This window comes from Columba livia, chromosome 3 (assembly GCF_036013475.1).
Source record: "Columba livia isolate bColLiv1 breed racing homer chromosome 3, bColLiv1.pat.W.v2, whole genome shotgun sequence".
NCBI lineage: Eukaryota > Metazoa > Chordata > Aves > Columbiformes > Columbidae > Columba > Columba livia.
The window spans coordinates 33,719,830-33,738,596 of record NC_088604.1 but is presented as its reverse complement, the minus strand read 5'-3'; the positions used below and the strand labels follow the sequence as shown (position 1 = coordinate 33,738,596).

At 38.0% G+C, this 18,767-nt stretch overlaps 1 protein-coding gene across 7 annotated transcripts in view; it reads right to left on the bottom strand.

The window, feature by feature from the left end:
* Nucleotides 1-18,767, bottom strand: part of MYO6 (myosin VI) — a 119,406-nt gene that overhangs the window by 49,552 nt on the left and 51,087 nt on the right. For all 7 annotated transcript variants that reach the window (XM_065056346.1, XM_065056349.1, XM_065056348.1 and 4 more), the window contains 4 exons: nucleotides 16,871-17,035; nucleotides 9,976-10,056; nucleotides 7,222-7,402; nucleotides 4,671-4,815 (listed from right to left, as the gene is read on the bottom strand). In XM_065056346.1, the coding sequence (XP_064912418.1) occupies nucleotides 4,671-4,815; nucleotides 7,222-7,402; nucleotides 9,976-10,056; nucleotides 16,871-17,035 (572 nt within the window). The remainder of the gene's footprint in view (nucleotides 1-4,670; nucleotides 4,816-7,221; nucleotides 7,403-9,975; nucleotides 10,057-16,870; nucleotides 17,036-18,767) is intronic.

Sequence of the window (18,767 nt, the reverse complement as noted above, 5' to 3'; positions counted from 1 at the left end):
ACTGTGACCTATTAGGATGCACATGATCTACTTGCACACAAAAGATCCCTAAGAGGGAGAGAAAGGAATGAGTAGCTCTTTGGGTTGCTGGAACAAAATAAAACAATCTACTTGTCAAAACTCCAATATTGATAGCAATCAAATAGTTTCTAAACTATGCTACCATAGAAAAACCTGCTGGGTATTTAGTAAGTATGTAAAACAGTCCAATCAGCTGTCCTTGTACATGCAATAAGCCACACAAAAAAAAAATATTAATGTATTTATTAGCATATGTTTGGTTTTAACTGCACAAGTTTAGAAAAGGCTAGAGAAAGAGGCTTAATGCAGTAATCCTTTGAGATGGTGGAGGAAGTTTTTGCCATCCACAAAATAAAACACTGGGGTAAAATAAGATCTGCTGGCACAAAAACATAGTTCCTTGTGTTTGCAGACTTTTGAAACAGTACACTGCTAACAATGACCCAGGCTTATCAGGATAAATATGCTGAACAGAAAATCTTTACAGTCTTAATCCAAAGTGAATTTGAAGGTGTAACAAAAATTGTATTTGTTCTTAAGGAACCTTCCTTGACAGCATCACTTGAGATGTGGTGAAAGGAAAGCAGTATATTATGATACGACTTTGTTTAGTACTCTATACATCCCACCAAACATTCTCAAAAGGAAACTATAGAGATACGCTTTATCTGTACATCATGTGTGCAACAGCCAAAGCTAATCTGTTCTCAGAGGCCGAGTCAATAGTACACTGAGAGAATTTTCAGTGGGGTGCCATCTGAATCCGACATGGATGCAGATATCCTTTCCCATTTAACACTTTCTCTTAAAAGGAATGCAAAAGTATGGGTATTTTTGAAAAATGGTCCGATAATACTGAATGAAGAAAATCTCAGTCACAAGACTGGCATACAAAATTATTTTCACAAATTCAAGATACAGTCTAAAATCCATAAGACAGACTTTGGTAAATGAAAGCATGTGGTGGTATACTCAGGAGAACTCAAAAATACAAAGGCAACATGGAGAATAACTAGGTAAGCATTCAGTCAATAGAGAAAGATCAGCAGTTATAGTGGATCACAAACTAAATTATGTAAAAAATGTTACTAACTTTCAAGACCTGCAATTCTCATATCACTATGCGTTAATATCATATCACTATGCACCATCTGTACTGTACAGAATTTTCTACTCCAATGTTACCGTAACACAGACAAAGGTTGTCCTGGATGAATTATATATAAAAGATTTTGCTGCCAATTTAGACATGGTCCGGAGGACAGCAAACAGTAAAACTTGGAAAATATTTGCCATTGGAGGCACTTTGTCCTGCAAGACCCACATCTTCCTACATGTAAAGGTTCTTATAAAGAGAAAAATTACTTGTAACTTTCCATATCAGCTGATAAGGCAGCAAGATGATAGTGACTAAGAGTCCTCAATTTGTAATAACTGGGGGGAAGAAGAATTTATAACCACTTTCCAGAAATGCACTATTGAATATTTTACAAAGAGATCTAGATCTTGAGCTTTTAAGTCAAGGCAGATTAACCCCTCCCCAACCACTACTTAGTGTTTGGTACTGCATTATAACTTTTTTCTTGGTAGGCACTATGAAAGTTCTAACTCCTCCAAAGCGCAGAAATAAGCAGATCACCAAGAAGTTTGCTCGGTCTAGAAATACACCTCAAACGTCAGCTATTCAGTAATAATGTATAAGTGGAATAACAGTGCATACCCATGCTAAACTTAAGACTCCTGAATATGAGTTAATTCAGAAGAGCGTCTGTGTTCTCTTAAAAAAAAACATGATGTTCAAGTAGCACAGGCTGTCACTGATGGTTTAATGCTCAAATTTTGGCCAGGAAGACCAGTTTCACCCTGGAGATCGGGAAGCTAGGGCTACAAAGATGATTAGGGGTCTGGAGAATCTTTCTCATGAGGAAAGACAGAGAGCTGTGTCTGTTCAGCCTGGAGAAGAGAAATCTGAGAGGGGACCTTATTTATGCTTATAAATATCTCAAGGGTGGGTGTCAAGAGGATGGGACCACACTCTTTTCAGTGATGCCCAACGATAGCATGAGGGGCAATGGGCACAGACTGAAGCACAGGAGTTTCCATGTGAATATGAGGAAAAACTTCTTTACTTTGAGGGCGCCAGAGCACTGGAACAGGCTGAGCAGAGAGGATGTGGAGTCTCCTTCTCTGGAGACATTCAAAACCCACATGGACGCATTCCTGTGTGATCTGCTCTGGGTGAACCTGCTTTAGCTGGTGCTTTGGACTAGATGATTTCCAGAGGTCACTTCCAACCCCAGCCATTCTGTGACCCATTCTGTAATTCTGTGAAGTGGGGACTGAACAGTATTTCCACTGCAGCTATTATCTTTTAATGTATCCTTACTGGCTGGAATTAGGCAGAGATCAAGATTACTTCTCTTGCACAGAATGAGCTCTTGACCACTGGAAACCTTCACTGCTCCTTTGAGGACTGAAGAAGCCAATGCTCTCAAGCGCTCAAAGATCAACTTTTCACCTAGTAAGTTTGATATAACCTAAGCATGCACTAAGTAACACCTGCCAGCTTTACAGGCCACAGTGATATACTAAGGTTAAATCAAGCAGATGTTACTTTGTTTCAGTCCACAAGTTCATGAAATGTTAACAAATACTTCATACTATAACACATAAACAATAGTAACAAATCTCAAAAGACATAAAATACTAAAGGAACTTATATAAACCACATTAATACAGATAATTAATTATGGCTTTCATATATTACGTAATGTGCATAAAGTTATATTTTCTGATTCACTAAAACAATCTGATCGTTTCCATAAGTCAATAGGAAGCACCCATGCATTCTTCCAGTGAATATTAATCAGTTTCCTAATTAAAAGATTGATGCATTCCACTAAACATTGAGAACTACTTTTAATCTGCTCAAAACTGTTTAGCCCAAGTTCAGTTTTGATGTGATGTTTTCTTTAACTCCAGAAAATACACAATAAACAAAACCCAGTGTTAAAACACACAATTCAGTTGCCCGCAGCTTAGCGAGCATCCCTGACAGCTTGTGTGCTGGAAGGATCAATCTCAACAAGAGAAAATTTGTGGTGGAAGCTACACGTCTTTCATAAACAAAAGGCAACTGTAGTGAAATCATTTTCATAGAACTCAGTTCCATAAGAGGCATAACTTTAACAGTATTGAAATATTAGCATTAGTTCAAACACGTTCTTTGCAATTATTACTTCACTGTCCTCCTTCTGTGCCTAGGAAGTTACATCAATAATAGCTTCTTGTCAAAATGAAAGGGATAATCACTCTTTTTTTACGGTCACTATTTCCTTCAATTGTGATACATTCTTAATAACTATGAGAGGAAAACAAAACAAAACAAAAAACAACAAACAACTAAAACAAAACAAAACAAAACAAAAACCACCTTTCTCTTAAATGTATCCTGCTCCACTATTTTTTGTTTCTACGAAACAATATTAACTTTGCTGGTAAACAAACATTAAATCTTGACTGCAACAGCAAGCAGCAGCACATTTCTGGATTACCATTTGTGGTGATGTTTTTAAAGCTGAAACTTGATTTCAGAAGAATTAGATGTGGCAAACACAGGGACACTGATCACCCAGGCACTGAGAAGGGTGGATATACCACCCTCTAATTAGAGCATTCCAGACCTAACATCACAGGGCAGCAGTCACGGGAGCACTGTAGCACTGTGCAGCCCAGATGTCAACAAAGATGCATCCAAGTATCTTCTGAAATACTTCAGGCACAGCATTAACATTCCTTGATACAGTGTATCTGTTAAATCTATTGGCATATCTAATTTTCTGTGTAGGTTGTGGATTTAACAGGCGGTCTGCTATACCTTCTTTGGCCACACAGCGTACTCACTGACACATGAGAGGTTTTGTAAAATGTCAGTTACTTATTCAAAGCGGTTCTCTTCCTGAAAAAAAGGCCATTTTGGTCAGACATTGTACAACTGCCACTCTTCCAAATACAAATTAAAAAAACTCAGATGACCTAAGAACAATGAAACAAGCAAGTGTATCTAAGAATGTGCATTTGGATCAACTGGTAAAAAAAAAAAAAAAAAAAAAGAAAGAAAGAAAAAAAAAAAGAAAAAATCAAAGCCCTGTTAAAAATTTGGCATCTCAAAATTATTACTTGCATGATGGAAAAGTGTAGCACGCTGTTTCAGTTTTGAGGGGACTAACGATGTGAGCCTGCTAGATTTTTCTGCACTCTTATATTTTTGTAGCACCATATTTTTACTAGTATTTTGTAAACCATTAAGCAAGCATTTTGAATAGCTGTGCTTATGCTAACGGCAACTCAGATCACACTTGCAGACGGTGAAGCGGGAGTTTATGGCCGTTTTTTTGCCCCGTGAGAACACGGTCAAAGCCGGTGTCGGGGGGCAGATCCCAAAGCGATGCGGGGAGAGAGGCAGCGGGGTTACCCCAGCCCGCAGCTCGCACGGCCGGGCCGGGAGGAGTCGACGGCTGCCAGCCCCCGGCCACACTGACCGCAGCCCCCGCCGTGCACGCCCCGGGGTAACCCGTCCCAGCGGCGTCACGACCACACGCGTCCCTGCCACCGCCACCCCCGCCCCGCCCGGTGCCGCCGGGACTCACTTGATGACCGTTCCTTTGGCGCCCCCTGCCGTGGTGAGCATGACGCGGGTGGTCAGGCTGCCCCGCAGGTCCTCCGGGTCCAGGCCCAGCAGCGCCGCGCAGCACTCCAGCGCCGGCTCGCTCCGCGGCCTGGGCGTGCAGCCCCCTGCGGGCAAGGCCACAGCCGTTACCGCTCCGCCGCCCGCCCAACCGCCTGCCCGCACCGCCGCGCTCCTTCACAGCAGGCCGCGCCATGGCAGAGACACAGCGGCGGTTTTACACAAAATTCTAGGGAAAAATACTGGTGATGATCTTGCCGTGATGACTAAAGTGAACGTCAACTCTGAAGCAATGAAAGTTTGCCTTTGGAAACAACTTCATATATTAAACATGAACAGTAATTTCTCAGCAAAAAAAACAAACAACACAGCAAAAGAAGAAAAGAAAAAAAACACACCCAAACCAAAATAAAATCAAACAAACAACAAACAAACAAAACAAATGAAATTCTGTCTTTCCACAACATGGGGAGGTTTAGGTTGGACATTAGGAAAAGGTTCTTCCCCGAGAGGGTGGTGGAGCACTGGAACAGGCTCCCCAGGGAGATGTCACAGCCCCAAGCCTGACAGTGTTCAAGAAGAGACTGGACAATGCCCTCAGACACATGGTGTGAACTGTGTGGTTGTCACCTGCAGGGACAGGAGTTGGACTTGATGATCCTTGTGGGTCCCTTCCAACTCACGACATTCTAACATCTTCTAAACATAGGCTGTCTAACCTGCTTTTACGTGAAAGAACTATTCCAAAATGTAGAGCTAAAGCGCTAATGCCTAGTAACTAACTGTACTGATTTTAAAACTTTTGGATTTGCATGTTCCTGTAATCCTTCAGACGTCCTTGCTACGTACGCATGCATCAGTAGAAGTGCCTGGCATGGCAGCCTCCTAGCACTTATTTTCAGATAATGGTATGTACATTTTCCTAGGTAAACAGCAGAGAGGTGGGTGTGGTTCCTTCAGCTCCACACCATGGCCTTAGTGCCAAAGCTTTTCCAGCCACTATGGATTCATAAATCCTTAACTGAAACACTCAAACACTTTAGCAAAATCTAACATGTAAACATTATTATGCATCCTGTTATTCTCAATACAATTTATTTCTAAGGCTAAGCGAAGAGACCAAAAGGGTTAAATAACTAGTCAACATTGCTTCAATTCCTTAGCTCTCCAGTGACACTAAGGAAAAAAAGGAGGAAGGAGTCCCTAAACATTAAAAGCTTTTGTGAATTGATTTTGGAAGCTCCTAAACTCCATCTGACCTGTAGTAACAGCTTTTGCTTGGTGTTTCCCAGGTCTTCAAAGCAGCAACAAAACTTTAGAGGGTCTCTGGTACAGAGACATACTGCCTGGAGAAGTTCAAATGAACATCCTGTGTGTACGTGTACAAGGTGAGAGCAGAATAAAGCCTGTATTTGCAATGAACATTTTAGAAGTGTTAATAATTTGTTCCAGAAAAAAATGGGAAAACTAAAAATAACCACCGTCTCTGTGACAACCTTAAGCTACCTGGTCTGGACTCAGTGTTGGGCCTGCTTTGACTAGCACACATTGGACTAGAGACCTCCCACAATCTCTTCCAAACAGAATGTTTGTACATTTCTGTGGTGAGTCTGTGCTTGGGGTCAGGAGCTAGTGAGCCGAAAAGGCTAGTACTCATTTAATTCATCATTCAACACACCTTTAAAATGTTCCTTGCTATGCTCTCCCTAACATTTTTACTAAGTTTGGCAACAGCTATATGTACTTGAAGTGGGCCTAAGAGGAATCGGTTTCACCGTATCTCATGTATCTTGCAACTCAATATAAATATCAAGATAAATATCAACAAACGTATCTTTTCTGCTATAATTATTTTTGTAGTATGTCCAGACCGAAAGTTTATTCAGTCCTTCAGGCATATATGGACAGCAGTTCTCAACTCAGAGAGGGTGATTTCACTAGTAAGGTAAGAATTACTGTTCCCAAAATACTCATTCCTCTTCCTCAGCCTTCCTGCACATTCTACTACTAAGTCCCAGCTACACTCATACCAACTCATCTTATGAGTGACATCTTAAGATTAGGAAGTTTACATTTACCTAAGTTTTTGCTGTAACTTTTTTTCCTCACCTCACAAAACACTAACACGATGGTAATTTTTGGAAGCCAAAGGACATAATGCCTTTCCCTACAGACAGACTTGCTAATTTCAAGATGTTTTCATGAAATTAGCAAGAAGTTGGACTTCTAAAAATTATTATTAAATACAAAAATCTCTTTTCTTCATATGACAGTCTGCGCTGAACAATTTCTTGAACAATTTCAGTGAGAGCTGTTTTTCTTTCAGAGCATTTAAAGACGTAAAACTTCAAAATAAACAGGTAGACTTGACTTCAAAATGGTACGAATTAAGACTAAATTACCCTTGAACACATGGCAGTTTTCTAAAGCAATAATTCACATGGAAAGGAATCATCTATAATCAAGAGACATTTTCGGTATTTTTACAGAAAACAATTTATGTTTCATCTAACCTGAAGTGCTCCCAGCTTCCTCAAAATCAATATTTCCAAGGTGAAGGACACCAGCCACTACTCTGAAAAGATCAAGTTTTTCTGCATCATCCAGCCCAATCTTTTTCATTGCTGTGCACATTCTGTTAAAATCTCCATGATCATCTAAGAGTGGATCCTTCAAAGAACCTGCTTTGAGATACTATAAAACAAAACAATAAATCAAATATTCACTAAGTGATTTTAAAGTGAATGTAAGCAATTATTTCCAGTCAAGAATAAACCATAACAAAAAGTATAAAAAGGCATGCCAAACAAAGCAGAAAGACATCAGAGCTCTTCATACAGTACAGGCTTTGCAAGAACCCTGATTTATTTTAGTTTTTTGAGACTTTGAAGCATGATCCTCAAACTTCAGCTTCAAAGCAAACTTCAAACTACCTTCAGAAAGCAGAAGAGTGTGACAGCCAAAGAGAGGGGAATACAGGACAGTGAGAAGTGGAAAGGAAGATGATGGTGAAGGAGGCTCTCAAAGCCCTTATACCAAAGAGTGCTTCTAGCCCCTAGCAGTTGAAAAGGATGATGGAAAGTTTGACAGGCCATGGAAAGGGAGTACAGAACAAATTGGAACTGGAAGAGTTATCCTTATCCCAAACAGACTTATTCAGAGAAATAAACTTGTTAAAGTTTGCTGGTGATTAAGAAACAGTAAAGTTGTTTGCAGTGTTCTACAGGTTAAAAGAATACCAGCTACATTTTAAAATATCGATTTAACATTTTGCTGATTTTCCTAATTTAAATACAACAAAAGCCATTTTAATTATTAATAGTTTAAATAGTAGATAGTAACACATCTGCATGCAATCAAGAAACTAACTGAACATGCACAGACTGATCTAAGGTTTCACCACTACATTCAAATGTTTTCAACTAAAAAGAATAATTAACTTTAAAGAAGACTTGTTAATATCAAATAAGCTAACATGATTTCTATCAAAACAAAACATCACATGCATCTGAAAAATTCACTTCACACAACATTTAGACACATCAATAAAATTAAACTCCATCTTAATTATGTAAAATGATCACCTCATCTTCCTGATAAGGAAAACACAAAAATAATTTAAGTATTAATTTGCTATTCCATTTACTTTTATTAAAATAAACAATCTTAATATCTTTCACAAAATGACAGAGCAAATATTAAATTTCTAATTTAAAAAAATTGAACAATTCAATATATTTCCCATTTAAGCGGCTAGACTAAGTTTTAATATCATTGAAATGTGATTATTTATTGTGCCTTCCAATTGACATGGCTCCACTATTTAATGTTTAATACATACTTTCAGAATTATTCTTTCAGTATGTCTTAGTTTAGACAAACACTTATTTCAAATTAAGTCCTTTAGAAGCCACATTTTATGACAGAACAACCAGCTGTCAATCACATCAGTAACAGAAGATTGCACAGGTTCATCTTCCAGTAGTAGGAATAAATTATCAACTCCACTACAAGTCTTAATTTAAGGCAAATTAGGTAAACTGAGGCAAAATCCCCCAACCATCTCTTAGCCTGTATGCTCAACAAGAATTAAGCTTTCTGCCTCAGAGTAATATCAAACCAGTAGTTCTATACTCACTCTCCACCATCCCCAATTATAGAAAACAGCCTACATTGAAGCAAAAGAAAGTGGAATTATGTGCTCAGTGTTACAACATACAAACACTAGAAATCCAGGAGTAGAATTTACAATGCTGACCTGAGCAAAAGAAGTATTGATACTATCTTCCATAGCCAGGCACGAGCTACCTACAAGCTAAAGCCCAGGTCCTCAAAGGTGAAAGAGATGGCACGATCATTGTGGGAGAGGAGCTCCTGAGTAAACTTATTTTTGTATTATTCCACATATATATGCAGCTTGCCCTGCTCCTGAATCCCAAGCATGGATTTGATTAAGATTTGAAATATCTTCCAGCTATACAAATGAAAAATTCATACTTTGGGTATAAACAGATGAAAATTATATTAGCAAGCAGAGTAGACGTTTACACAACTTCCAATTCACATACACTATTAATTTGTATTAAGTTCTTCAGTGTCCTCATGCAAACAAGCTCAAAGGCTTAAATGCTATAAATTCTGGTAATTCCAGTCTTAAAAAAATGAAAATGGAGACGAAGCAAGAGGAAATAAATTTATGGAAGTTTCACAGTCTCTTCCAGGAAATGCCATGCTCTGCCATAAGTAATGGTTCATAGCAAGGGAACAACAAAAAACAATAAGAACTGCAGTGTACCAGAGAGGGGGATATACTCGTCCTGAAAGAGAAGTTGCAATAATGTTTTATAAAACAGTTTGGAGCATCGCTTCAAAAGTCCGGACAATTCAAGTGGCTCTGGAAAATACTGCTTGTGACTTACTCCTAGCACTACACAGATTTAAAAAGAAAATGATAAAAAAATCTTGGATTGAATTTTGTTTTCCAGAGAATTCAAGCTGCATCATTAAGTGTTCTATTATTGTAAGCATAAAAAGGAAACTATTTTATATACTGTCTCATTTGGGATTTTAAGATGCATGTTAATATGCATTTCTAAGACTGAACTTCAAAACTGGAGTTCTGAATATACCAACTTTGACAGTACCCATTTAGACCTATAAAGATGTGTAAAATGAACATTTCATTCCACACTGTAAAACTGTAATCATCATTTTCAAGTCTATCTGCATTACTTAATAATATAAACTATCTGAAGATACAAACGTACCTCAGGACTCTTGCGATTCTGCAAAATCTGCTTGTCTGTTTCTTTGTTAGCAAAGTATCTGGTACAGCCTCGATTTAAATACTGTAACAATAAAAAAGTGGAAACGCACACTTAAAGACAGAAGTAAGGGAAACATATGCTTTTTTTTTAAGGCTTGCTCTACATAGCTGGATTTAATCATATGATACCAACAACATGCTAAGTATTCAGAAATCTTTCCTTGAAAATATATTTATTTACATCTATGAAGTTAGAGAAGTGCAACAGTAACAAACTTCTATTGAATGCTTCTTTATTTTGACAACTAAAATACTTTTTGACACATTAGGATATTAATTTTGGTTAGTCCCACAATCTTTTCTCAGTGTTTGACTCTACCAAATCTATTAATGGAGTCTGGGATTACAGAAAAGACAATCAAAATTAGGTATGAAGAAAATAAATTCTCTCGCCTATGTGTAAAACCAAACTTTACTCTAGCAAGCTGTGTAAAACATCAGAAAAAAAAATTACAATAATCTTTATTTTTTTAACAACATATAGGCTTTATATAGTATATCCAGGGGTGAAGGGGTAGCATCAAAGAACTTGTGGTACAAGGTCCAGCGTAGTTTTATGGTAATTTTTTCCTCACCAGTGAAATATTTCTACAGGTAGTAAGAGACATAGCGTAGTAAAAGCTTGAAGAGCATTAAAAGCTTATAACATGACACAAGCAGAAGCCTAATTCAGAATCTGGCTTCTGATACCAATCTCACATTGTATAGTAAAGGGAATAGACCAGGCATTCAGATAATGACTGACACTTCCAACAAAATGCGATTGCCAGCTTTTTCTTTCTGATTTGTTCAGTTGAAAGTAAGATCTTTGTCCAAAAGCTTGGACAGAGCCCTTTGTTTAAAGGAAGTGAACCAATTCTTTGCTCTAGGCCATGAACAAAGATGATGTTTTCAACTAGGTGAACACAGATAATTCTACACTTCGATGAAAATTTATACACAAACTTCTAGAAAAAAAAATATTCTTCAAAGCATTTCTAACAGCAGAAGAAAACTAGGTGACAAATTTAATATCAAAACAAAATGACAAGAAATACCGTTCAAAGTTAGCTTGGTGTCTAACAAAAAATTGAAAGGTTTTCTGTATCAGCCAATAAGAATGCAAATTGCAGTATACTTTAAGCACAACAATATATCCCTGTATTACAGTACTAGTAACATGATCCCAGAAAGGGGGTGGGAAGTGAAAAAGGTCATACTTTTAAAGAAGAGAGTGTGGAAACTTATCTGACAGGCTGAGACTGAACCAGCACGGTGTTCAGTAATAAACTATGTACGAGACATTTAATCACAAGATAATGGTTTTCATTTGAAAGCTAAAAACTTAAGTTAATTTACATGTTAAACTTAGGAGAAATATTTTTAAAGCAAACAAATACAGAGCTTGAGGTTATGACATATAATATCTAATATCTGACATGCCAGAAGGCTGTGCTGCCATCCAGCAGGACCTAGACAGGCTGGAGAGTTGGGCGGGAAATAACCTAATGAAATTTAACAAGGGAAAGTGTAGAGTCCTGCATCTGGGCAGGAACAACCCCAGGTTCCAGTATAGGTTGGGAAATTACATATTAGAGAGCACTGTAGGGGAAAGGGACCTGGGGGTCCTGGTGGACAACAGGATCACCATGATCCAGGACTGTGCCCTTGTGGCCAGGAAGGCCAATGGCATCCTGGGGTGTATTACAAGGGGGGTGGTTAGTAGATCGAGAGAGGTTCTCCTTCCCCTCTACTCTGCCCTGGTGAGACACATCTGGAATATTGTGTCCAGTTCTGGGCCCCTCAGTTCCAGAAGGACAGGGAACTGCTGGAGAGGGTCCAGTGTAGGGTAACGAAGATGATTAAGGGAGTGGAGCACCTCCCTTATGAAGAAAGGCTGAGGGAGCTGGGTCTCTTTAGTTTGGAGAAGAGGAGACTGAGGGGGGACCTCATTAATGTTTATAAATATATAAAGGGTGAGTGCCATGAGGATGGAGCCAGGCTCTTCTCGGTGGCAAACAATGATAGGACAAGGGGTAATGGGATCCAGCTGGAACACAAGAGGTTCCACTTAAATTTGAGAAAAAACTTCTTCTCAGTAAGGGTGACAGAGCACTGGAACAGGCTGCCCAGGGAGGTTGTGGAGTCTCCTTCTCTGGAGACATTCAAAAACCACCTGGACATGTTCCTGTGCGACCTCACCTAGGCGTTCCTGCTCCAGCAGGGGGATTGGACTAGATGATCTTTTGAGGTCCCTTCCAATCCCAAACATACTGTGATACTGTGATCATTGTGCTTGTTGTTGTTTTTTTTTTTTTCTAACTCTGAAGTACAACACTCCATTATAACATCAGTGACTCAAACTTGATTTCTCTTCCAGAAATCAAGATGTGAAAAAAAATTCAGCATCTCGTCTCTATCACTTATTTTCAGGGCACAGATTTACTTCCAAAACCATGTGGTGGAGTCCAAGCCACCTGGACCTACCAGGTTCAGCACAGGGTTACCTAATGCCTTTGACTCTCCAAAAACTTCCACAGAGGGACCTGAACCAGGAACAGCCAGGGCTGTGCCCTTTTCTGTGGGTGTGCCCAGAGGAGGGTGTGCAAGGGTGGGAGAAAAAACTTGCAGCTTTTCATTGTCTTTTACTAAGGAAATTCACTCTTCCCCAAGGGAACTGCAGGGGAAGGATGAATTAACAGAGAGGTAAACCCCATCAGACTGAGTCTTAGAACCCAAGCTGGTCCTAACTTGGACTTGGTAAGCTAAAAGCTACAAGACAAGTGGCACAACAGACCTGATGCAAACCTGTGACTTCAGGGATGGGGTTTTCTAAATAATCCAAGAATAATTTTTTTTCTGAATCTTTTTCTTGCCCCCAAAAATAGCATTAATATCAACACACTGATCAGTCATCAAAGCCTGCCTAGTATAATATCACCATCTAATATTAGCAGCTTGAAAAATGGTATTTCCATGAAATTTGAACCAGAAAGACATGCAGTCAACAAAAAATGTGATAAAAAAGTGACATAAGCATGTTCATTCAGAGACATTTTATGATAAAACCTGAAGCAGCAAATGAGAATGAAGAATAAAGGGGAAAAAATGTCCTAACAAAAACCATACAAATTGAGGAAGAAAATTAACCTTTTGTAGCTATATTTCCTGAAAATGTCCTATAAAGTGACACTACATGAAAATGTAATGCAATGACTAATAAACTTTAAGTATATTTATATTAATTTACGTACACACAAAGATGGAAATGATCCTAAGTTTTCTTTGTTTTGTAACCAAAGATAATCTACATTAACTTCAAAAGGGAAATACAAAGTGCTAAAATTTTAAAATTTAACATGCAGAATAGACCTTTTCATATGCAGCAAGGAACTCACAATTCAAATACTAACTTATGGTTAAGCAATAAATATTCTTAATGGAAATGAAAGTACCTGCTGCAGAATCAGTACAAGTAAAAAAAAAATATGTCATGGTGTGGTAAGGCTGGTGTGACTATAAACTCGTCAAAAATGAAACAGGCGAGTGTCTTCTGTACTGAACAGCCTGTACTCAGGCTGTTCAGTACTGTACTGCAACAGCCTGATTTTAAGCAGGTTATAATTCTGACCTTGACATCTACAACCTTGTGTGATCTCATGAGTAGAGCTTCTGATTAAAAAAAAATCCCAGGGGGAGGGCACACAGCATATTCATTTCCAAAATTGAAAATCTATTAACTTCAATAAATATTTTTAATGGAAAAGTGGCTGCAACATAAAAATACACATTTGAAAATTTGTTCAAGATTTTACATTTAAAACATGCAGAAGAATATTGCATAAAATAACTGCACAGTAAAGAAGAAAGTTTTGAAAACTAGGTCCATATTATATGAAAATAAGTGGTACTGGATTTAAGTATTGTTTTTGTTGGTGTTTCAAAATAGAAGCTTTCCTTCTAAAGAGCAGAAGCAATTCTTTCTTAATAACCATGAGATCAAGTTTCCATCAAATGATGTGCTATACAAAGATGTACTATAAGATACAAACTAAATATTTAAAGGAATAACATAAGGTCTATAAAGGCCATTAGGAACACCTTTGCGGAAGTAAGGAAACTTGTCCTAAACTACTGCCGTGGCTTTTAGGGAGCAAGATCATCTAGATGCCCCAGTGCAGGTGTACGATGTGCCCGAGATGGAACTGCAACTCCGTGCCCGCTGCACGGAGCATCAGTCAGCAGAGACTGACTTGGTCGAGGGATGAGGCAGCAGCCACCCATTGGGTCCCCAGCGCACACCCGCTTTCCCTATAGTGAGTCGCTAATTTATGTGTCACCTATGCAACCAAACTAGTAGGAGCTTTGTATCTTCAAGGCTTCTGGCTCTCTCCTGAATTCTGATGACACTGAGTACAAAAGATTTTGAGGAAAGTAACAGATAAGCACAGTCCAAGTTTTATATAGAAAACCAAGTAGGGAGATACATCAACAAATAAAACAATCAACATCATAATGTAATTCATTGTAAGCAGTACTCCTCACCCCACTTTAAGGCCAAGGAAATCTAAAAAGATGACAGCCAGTTAATTTACATCATTGTAATGGCACATGCTCTCCAGGGTTGTGTTACAAAACTCTTCCAAACCCAAAGCAGAGATGTGATCTGTGTATTTTAAAAATACACAAAATTCTCCTTCTGTGAGACTCCAAGTCAAGCATAAGCCAAGAGACAGTGGAGAGATTGAGACGAATGACAGAACACAAGCAAACAACTGACCAGTATTTACCAGTAGGACTTGATTTGCCAATATTTTTCTTTCCAATGCAAGTCAACAAAGCACATGGTAAAATTTGTAGATATTTGCAGTTCAAGTGTGATTGTGAAAATGAAAAAGAAGAACAAAACAAAGACCTACCAATATATCTATATTTCATTAAATAGCAGGAATGAATCACTGAAGGCAAGAGTTTCCACCTTACTAGTAAAACTGGTGATGACAGTATAAGATGTGAAGAGGCTTAGAAGGACCCTGAAAGGGACAGCAGAAGCTTTCTTTGAAGAGAAAGAGAAGGGACAATAAGAAAAATAATGAGAAACAGCTTTATCAGCAAAGCTGCACTGATTGGATAAGAGGTCAATAATATCCATATTCTCAAGAAAAAAAATACCACAATAATCAAGATTTAACACACTGAGAAATTAAAAGAGAATTTAAACATAAGAGAAATGAAGGTGGGGTCACTGAGGCAGACAGAAAACAAAATAGAGAAAAAAAAAAAGACTGACAAGGAAGGAAAGCAAGAAAAAGGAAGCAACATGTTATTTGTCAATTATTTCTGAAAACAATTCCATGAAATCTAAACATAGAGAAGGGGAAGAAAAAGAAGGAAAGCTGAAGGAAAAAAGTTAAGAGTTAAACTGAAGTAGTAAAACGGTTCAGTGGAAAAATGGGTGGAAAAGAATGCAAGAACATAATGGTAGGACAGAAAGCCAGCCTGCTTGTGGGATTGCTACTAGAATCATAACACAGAATCAGGGTTAATCAGGAGAAACCACATAACCTCAGAAAAGTGCAAGAACTCTAAAAATAAAGGATGGGGAGAAGTAAAGGCAGTTAACAAAGCAGAAGTCCTAAGAACAGGCACACTGGATTGAATTAAAAGGCCCATACTATCCAGTTTTTCTTCAGCCATGACCTCTGCTTTGCCTGAGCATTTTACTGTTCTCTCTGAGTTGGGATAACAAAACTGCATATGCTATTTACAAATATGGATGTACACCGCAGCATAACTCACTATTTCATTCTCCCATCCTTTCCTAACAATTCCTAAAATTCTGCTCTGCTTTTGCCCTGCCACTGAACATTAACTGAACATTTTTAAAGAAGTAGACACAATGATTCAAGTCTTATCTCAAGTCTTATCTGCTGTTTTATTTTAAGTTCCCTTTCATTTAGGTACAGTTAGGAGTACTACATTCAGCACTGATTTTATATGCATTTTATTAGTTTCTCCTTTACTTGACTGACTGGACCTGTAAAAGATTGTGCAAAAATAGCCAAAACTCAGAAACAGTAAGTAGTGCTCACAAAATAACGAATTAGGTGAAGAAAATCAAAGAGAGAGGATCATGCTTAATGAATACAAGTTATCTTGGCAGGAAGAGCTGAGCATGGGCTTTGGGTCAACTGGAGATAAAAGGGCGAGCTTTCAGCTGAAAGGGACTGGTGAGTCTTGTCATGTAACCTGGAGTGACCAAGAATGACAGAGGAGTATGATGAGAGGAAAGGGAGAGGCTCAGAACTGGAGCAGTACAAAGCAGTATCGTATGATAGGAACAAGGTGCAACAGAGTAGAAAAGGCAAGTGATGTGAAAGCACATGGACTGGAACAGAGAGGCACAACAGCCTTGTCACTTTGGTCTGATCTTTAGTGAGAAGCATGAGGAAAAATAATTTAAGAGAGAGAATCGTGGGACAACTCCTACATCTTCCTAAACACGACTGGAATAGGAAGAAATAAATGCAGTTTTCAGGATTCAAAATATGGGTTGCCCACAGAACAGTTACATCACAGTTAAGACAGTCACACTTTACACCTCTACAAGAGCCCATAACAACATTACTAGCAGTTGAGTATAAAATAGTATATTTTTGGAAACAGCAAAGATTCCTCAATTTTAAGACAGGGAGAAAAAGTACAGGAAATCTTCCAATAAGGAAAAACAGCAGGCAGCTTTATTTCATGATGAAATAGATTTAACAAAAAATCTTCAGAGATTTTAATAAGATTTATATGGAAAATCCGTGTATGGCAATATGAAAAGATTTACAAACACTGACTCTGATACTCACCCTAAAGTTGTCAGGGGAACTTAGATGTAGCTTTTCCCTAATGTCTTCTGGAGCCCCAGCACAAAGCCTGTAAAAGATATGATAATTCCTCTCTTCTTTGCCTTGCACACAGATCCTAGATTTCTCCAGAAGGTAATGTGATACAAATCCACCAACCACCGAGTTCTAGGAGGAAGAAATATTTTTCTGATTATCTGAATATTTTTGGATTATTTGAGATTCAGAAATTTTCAATTTTTATTTGTCTGATCACAGTTTGCCAAAAGGACACTGTTCCAAAGAAGATTAAAATACATCTTCTATACCTAACACATATTAAGCTTAGAAAATAAACCATTGCCTTTATGATAAATTCTCCCCCCAGGTCAAGTACGGTGTGTACATACACTCCTCTTAAAAGAAGGGTCTGCTTCACCCCAGTAAGCAGAAATTATTGGTAGAATTCCAGTAATTCACTACAGCCACCCTTACATTTTTTGGATGGCAGTTAAGTGCTATTACCATGGTATTATAACATCTAGTTGCATTTCACTGAGACTCTTGCAAAGGGAAAGGGGTGGTAAAAATCAGATAATACATATTTGGATAACATCTTAGGCGGACTAATTATGAGTGAACATTTTATTTCAAACACTTACACTTCTTTTCTGAGATGGAATTCTAACACATATTTCAAAAGCCACTTCTTATCTGGTCTATGATAAAATTCCCTGTGCCTAGACAAATTTAGCTAGGAAATTCCTGAGCTTCTGGCCATTACAGCAACTAAGAAGGATTTACTGACTGAAAAAATTTAACTATAGTTATATAGTCATTCAGGAAGCCCCATCTACACTTATATTTCTTTGAGAAATCAGACCTAAAAAGGTTACCACAACATGCAGTCTTGTGAAGCATGAAGTCTTGTTAAAAGGGGCTCAAGTAAACAGGCTGATCTTGTCCTAGAGAGCTGAAACAGGCTTTTAAGAAGTTTCTGAAGATACTCTGAGCAGTATTCATTTCAGCTGAAGCAATTAATCTGAAACACTATGTAAGTGTTGACAGATAAGCTGACAGGTCAGAAATGCATCCTAAACAGAAATTTGGGTCCTTTACATGAATTTGTTAACATGAACTGGACCAACAGATAAAGTCTTGCTACCCTTAAATAAATTTATTATTTACTGTCTAAGCTATTAACCAAAAATCTGAAGTTTAGTTACAAAACCTGGTGATGAAAACAGAAAACCACAAGCTCAAGACCACATGATGAGCTTAAACCCTGTGGGAAGGGACTGCCAGAATTTGTTTCTTTATGTCCTCAATCAGAAAGATGAGGAGGCACATACATAATCTCTACAGGCATCATCGACATAAGTCTTCAACTTCAGTGTGCCATACAGTCATCCTGAATTGTGGAATGTGTGTATACATACTCTATCCAAGCCAAACTACACCCAAACAAAAAATTTTTTAATAAGCTACACAGCAAATAGTACATCTGACAAAAACCAATTCCATGACTTCTGCCACATATGTAATACTAATGTGAGGTCCCAGAATTTAATACAAATACATAAAACCACCAATAATTCATTTGAAGTACTAAAGCATTAAAATGTGTTTATATCTGTTTATATCTAATATGCAACTCACACTTATTTGTGCATTAAAGGAATGCATAAATACCTAAGAGCAAATAAGTTACTCTTCAAGTATCTCCTTTTGCCTTTTTGCAATGAAGGGAACAATTTTTATTCTTTTGTGGATAGAAGCACTTTTCCCACTGACTTCACCCAGTGCTTTCCAGTAGTGACACAGAAGCGTGTGACTTTGGTTTTCCTTTCAAGGTGATAGAATACAAATCAAATCTGTAAAGTAGGACAGTAGCTATTTGCTGCAAGACTAATAACTCTGT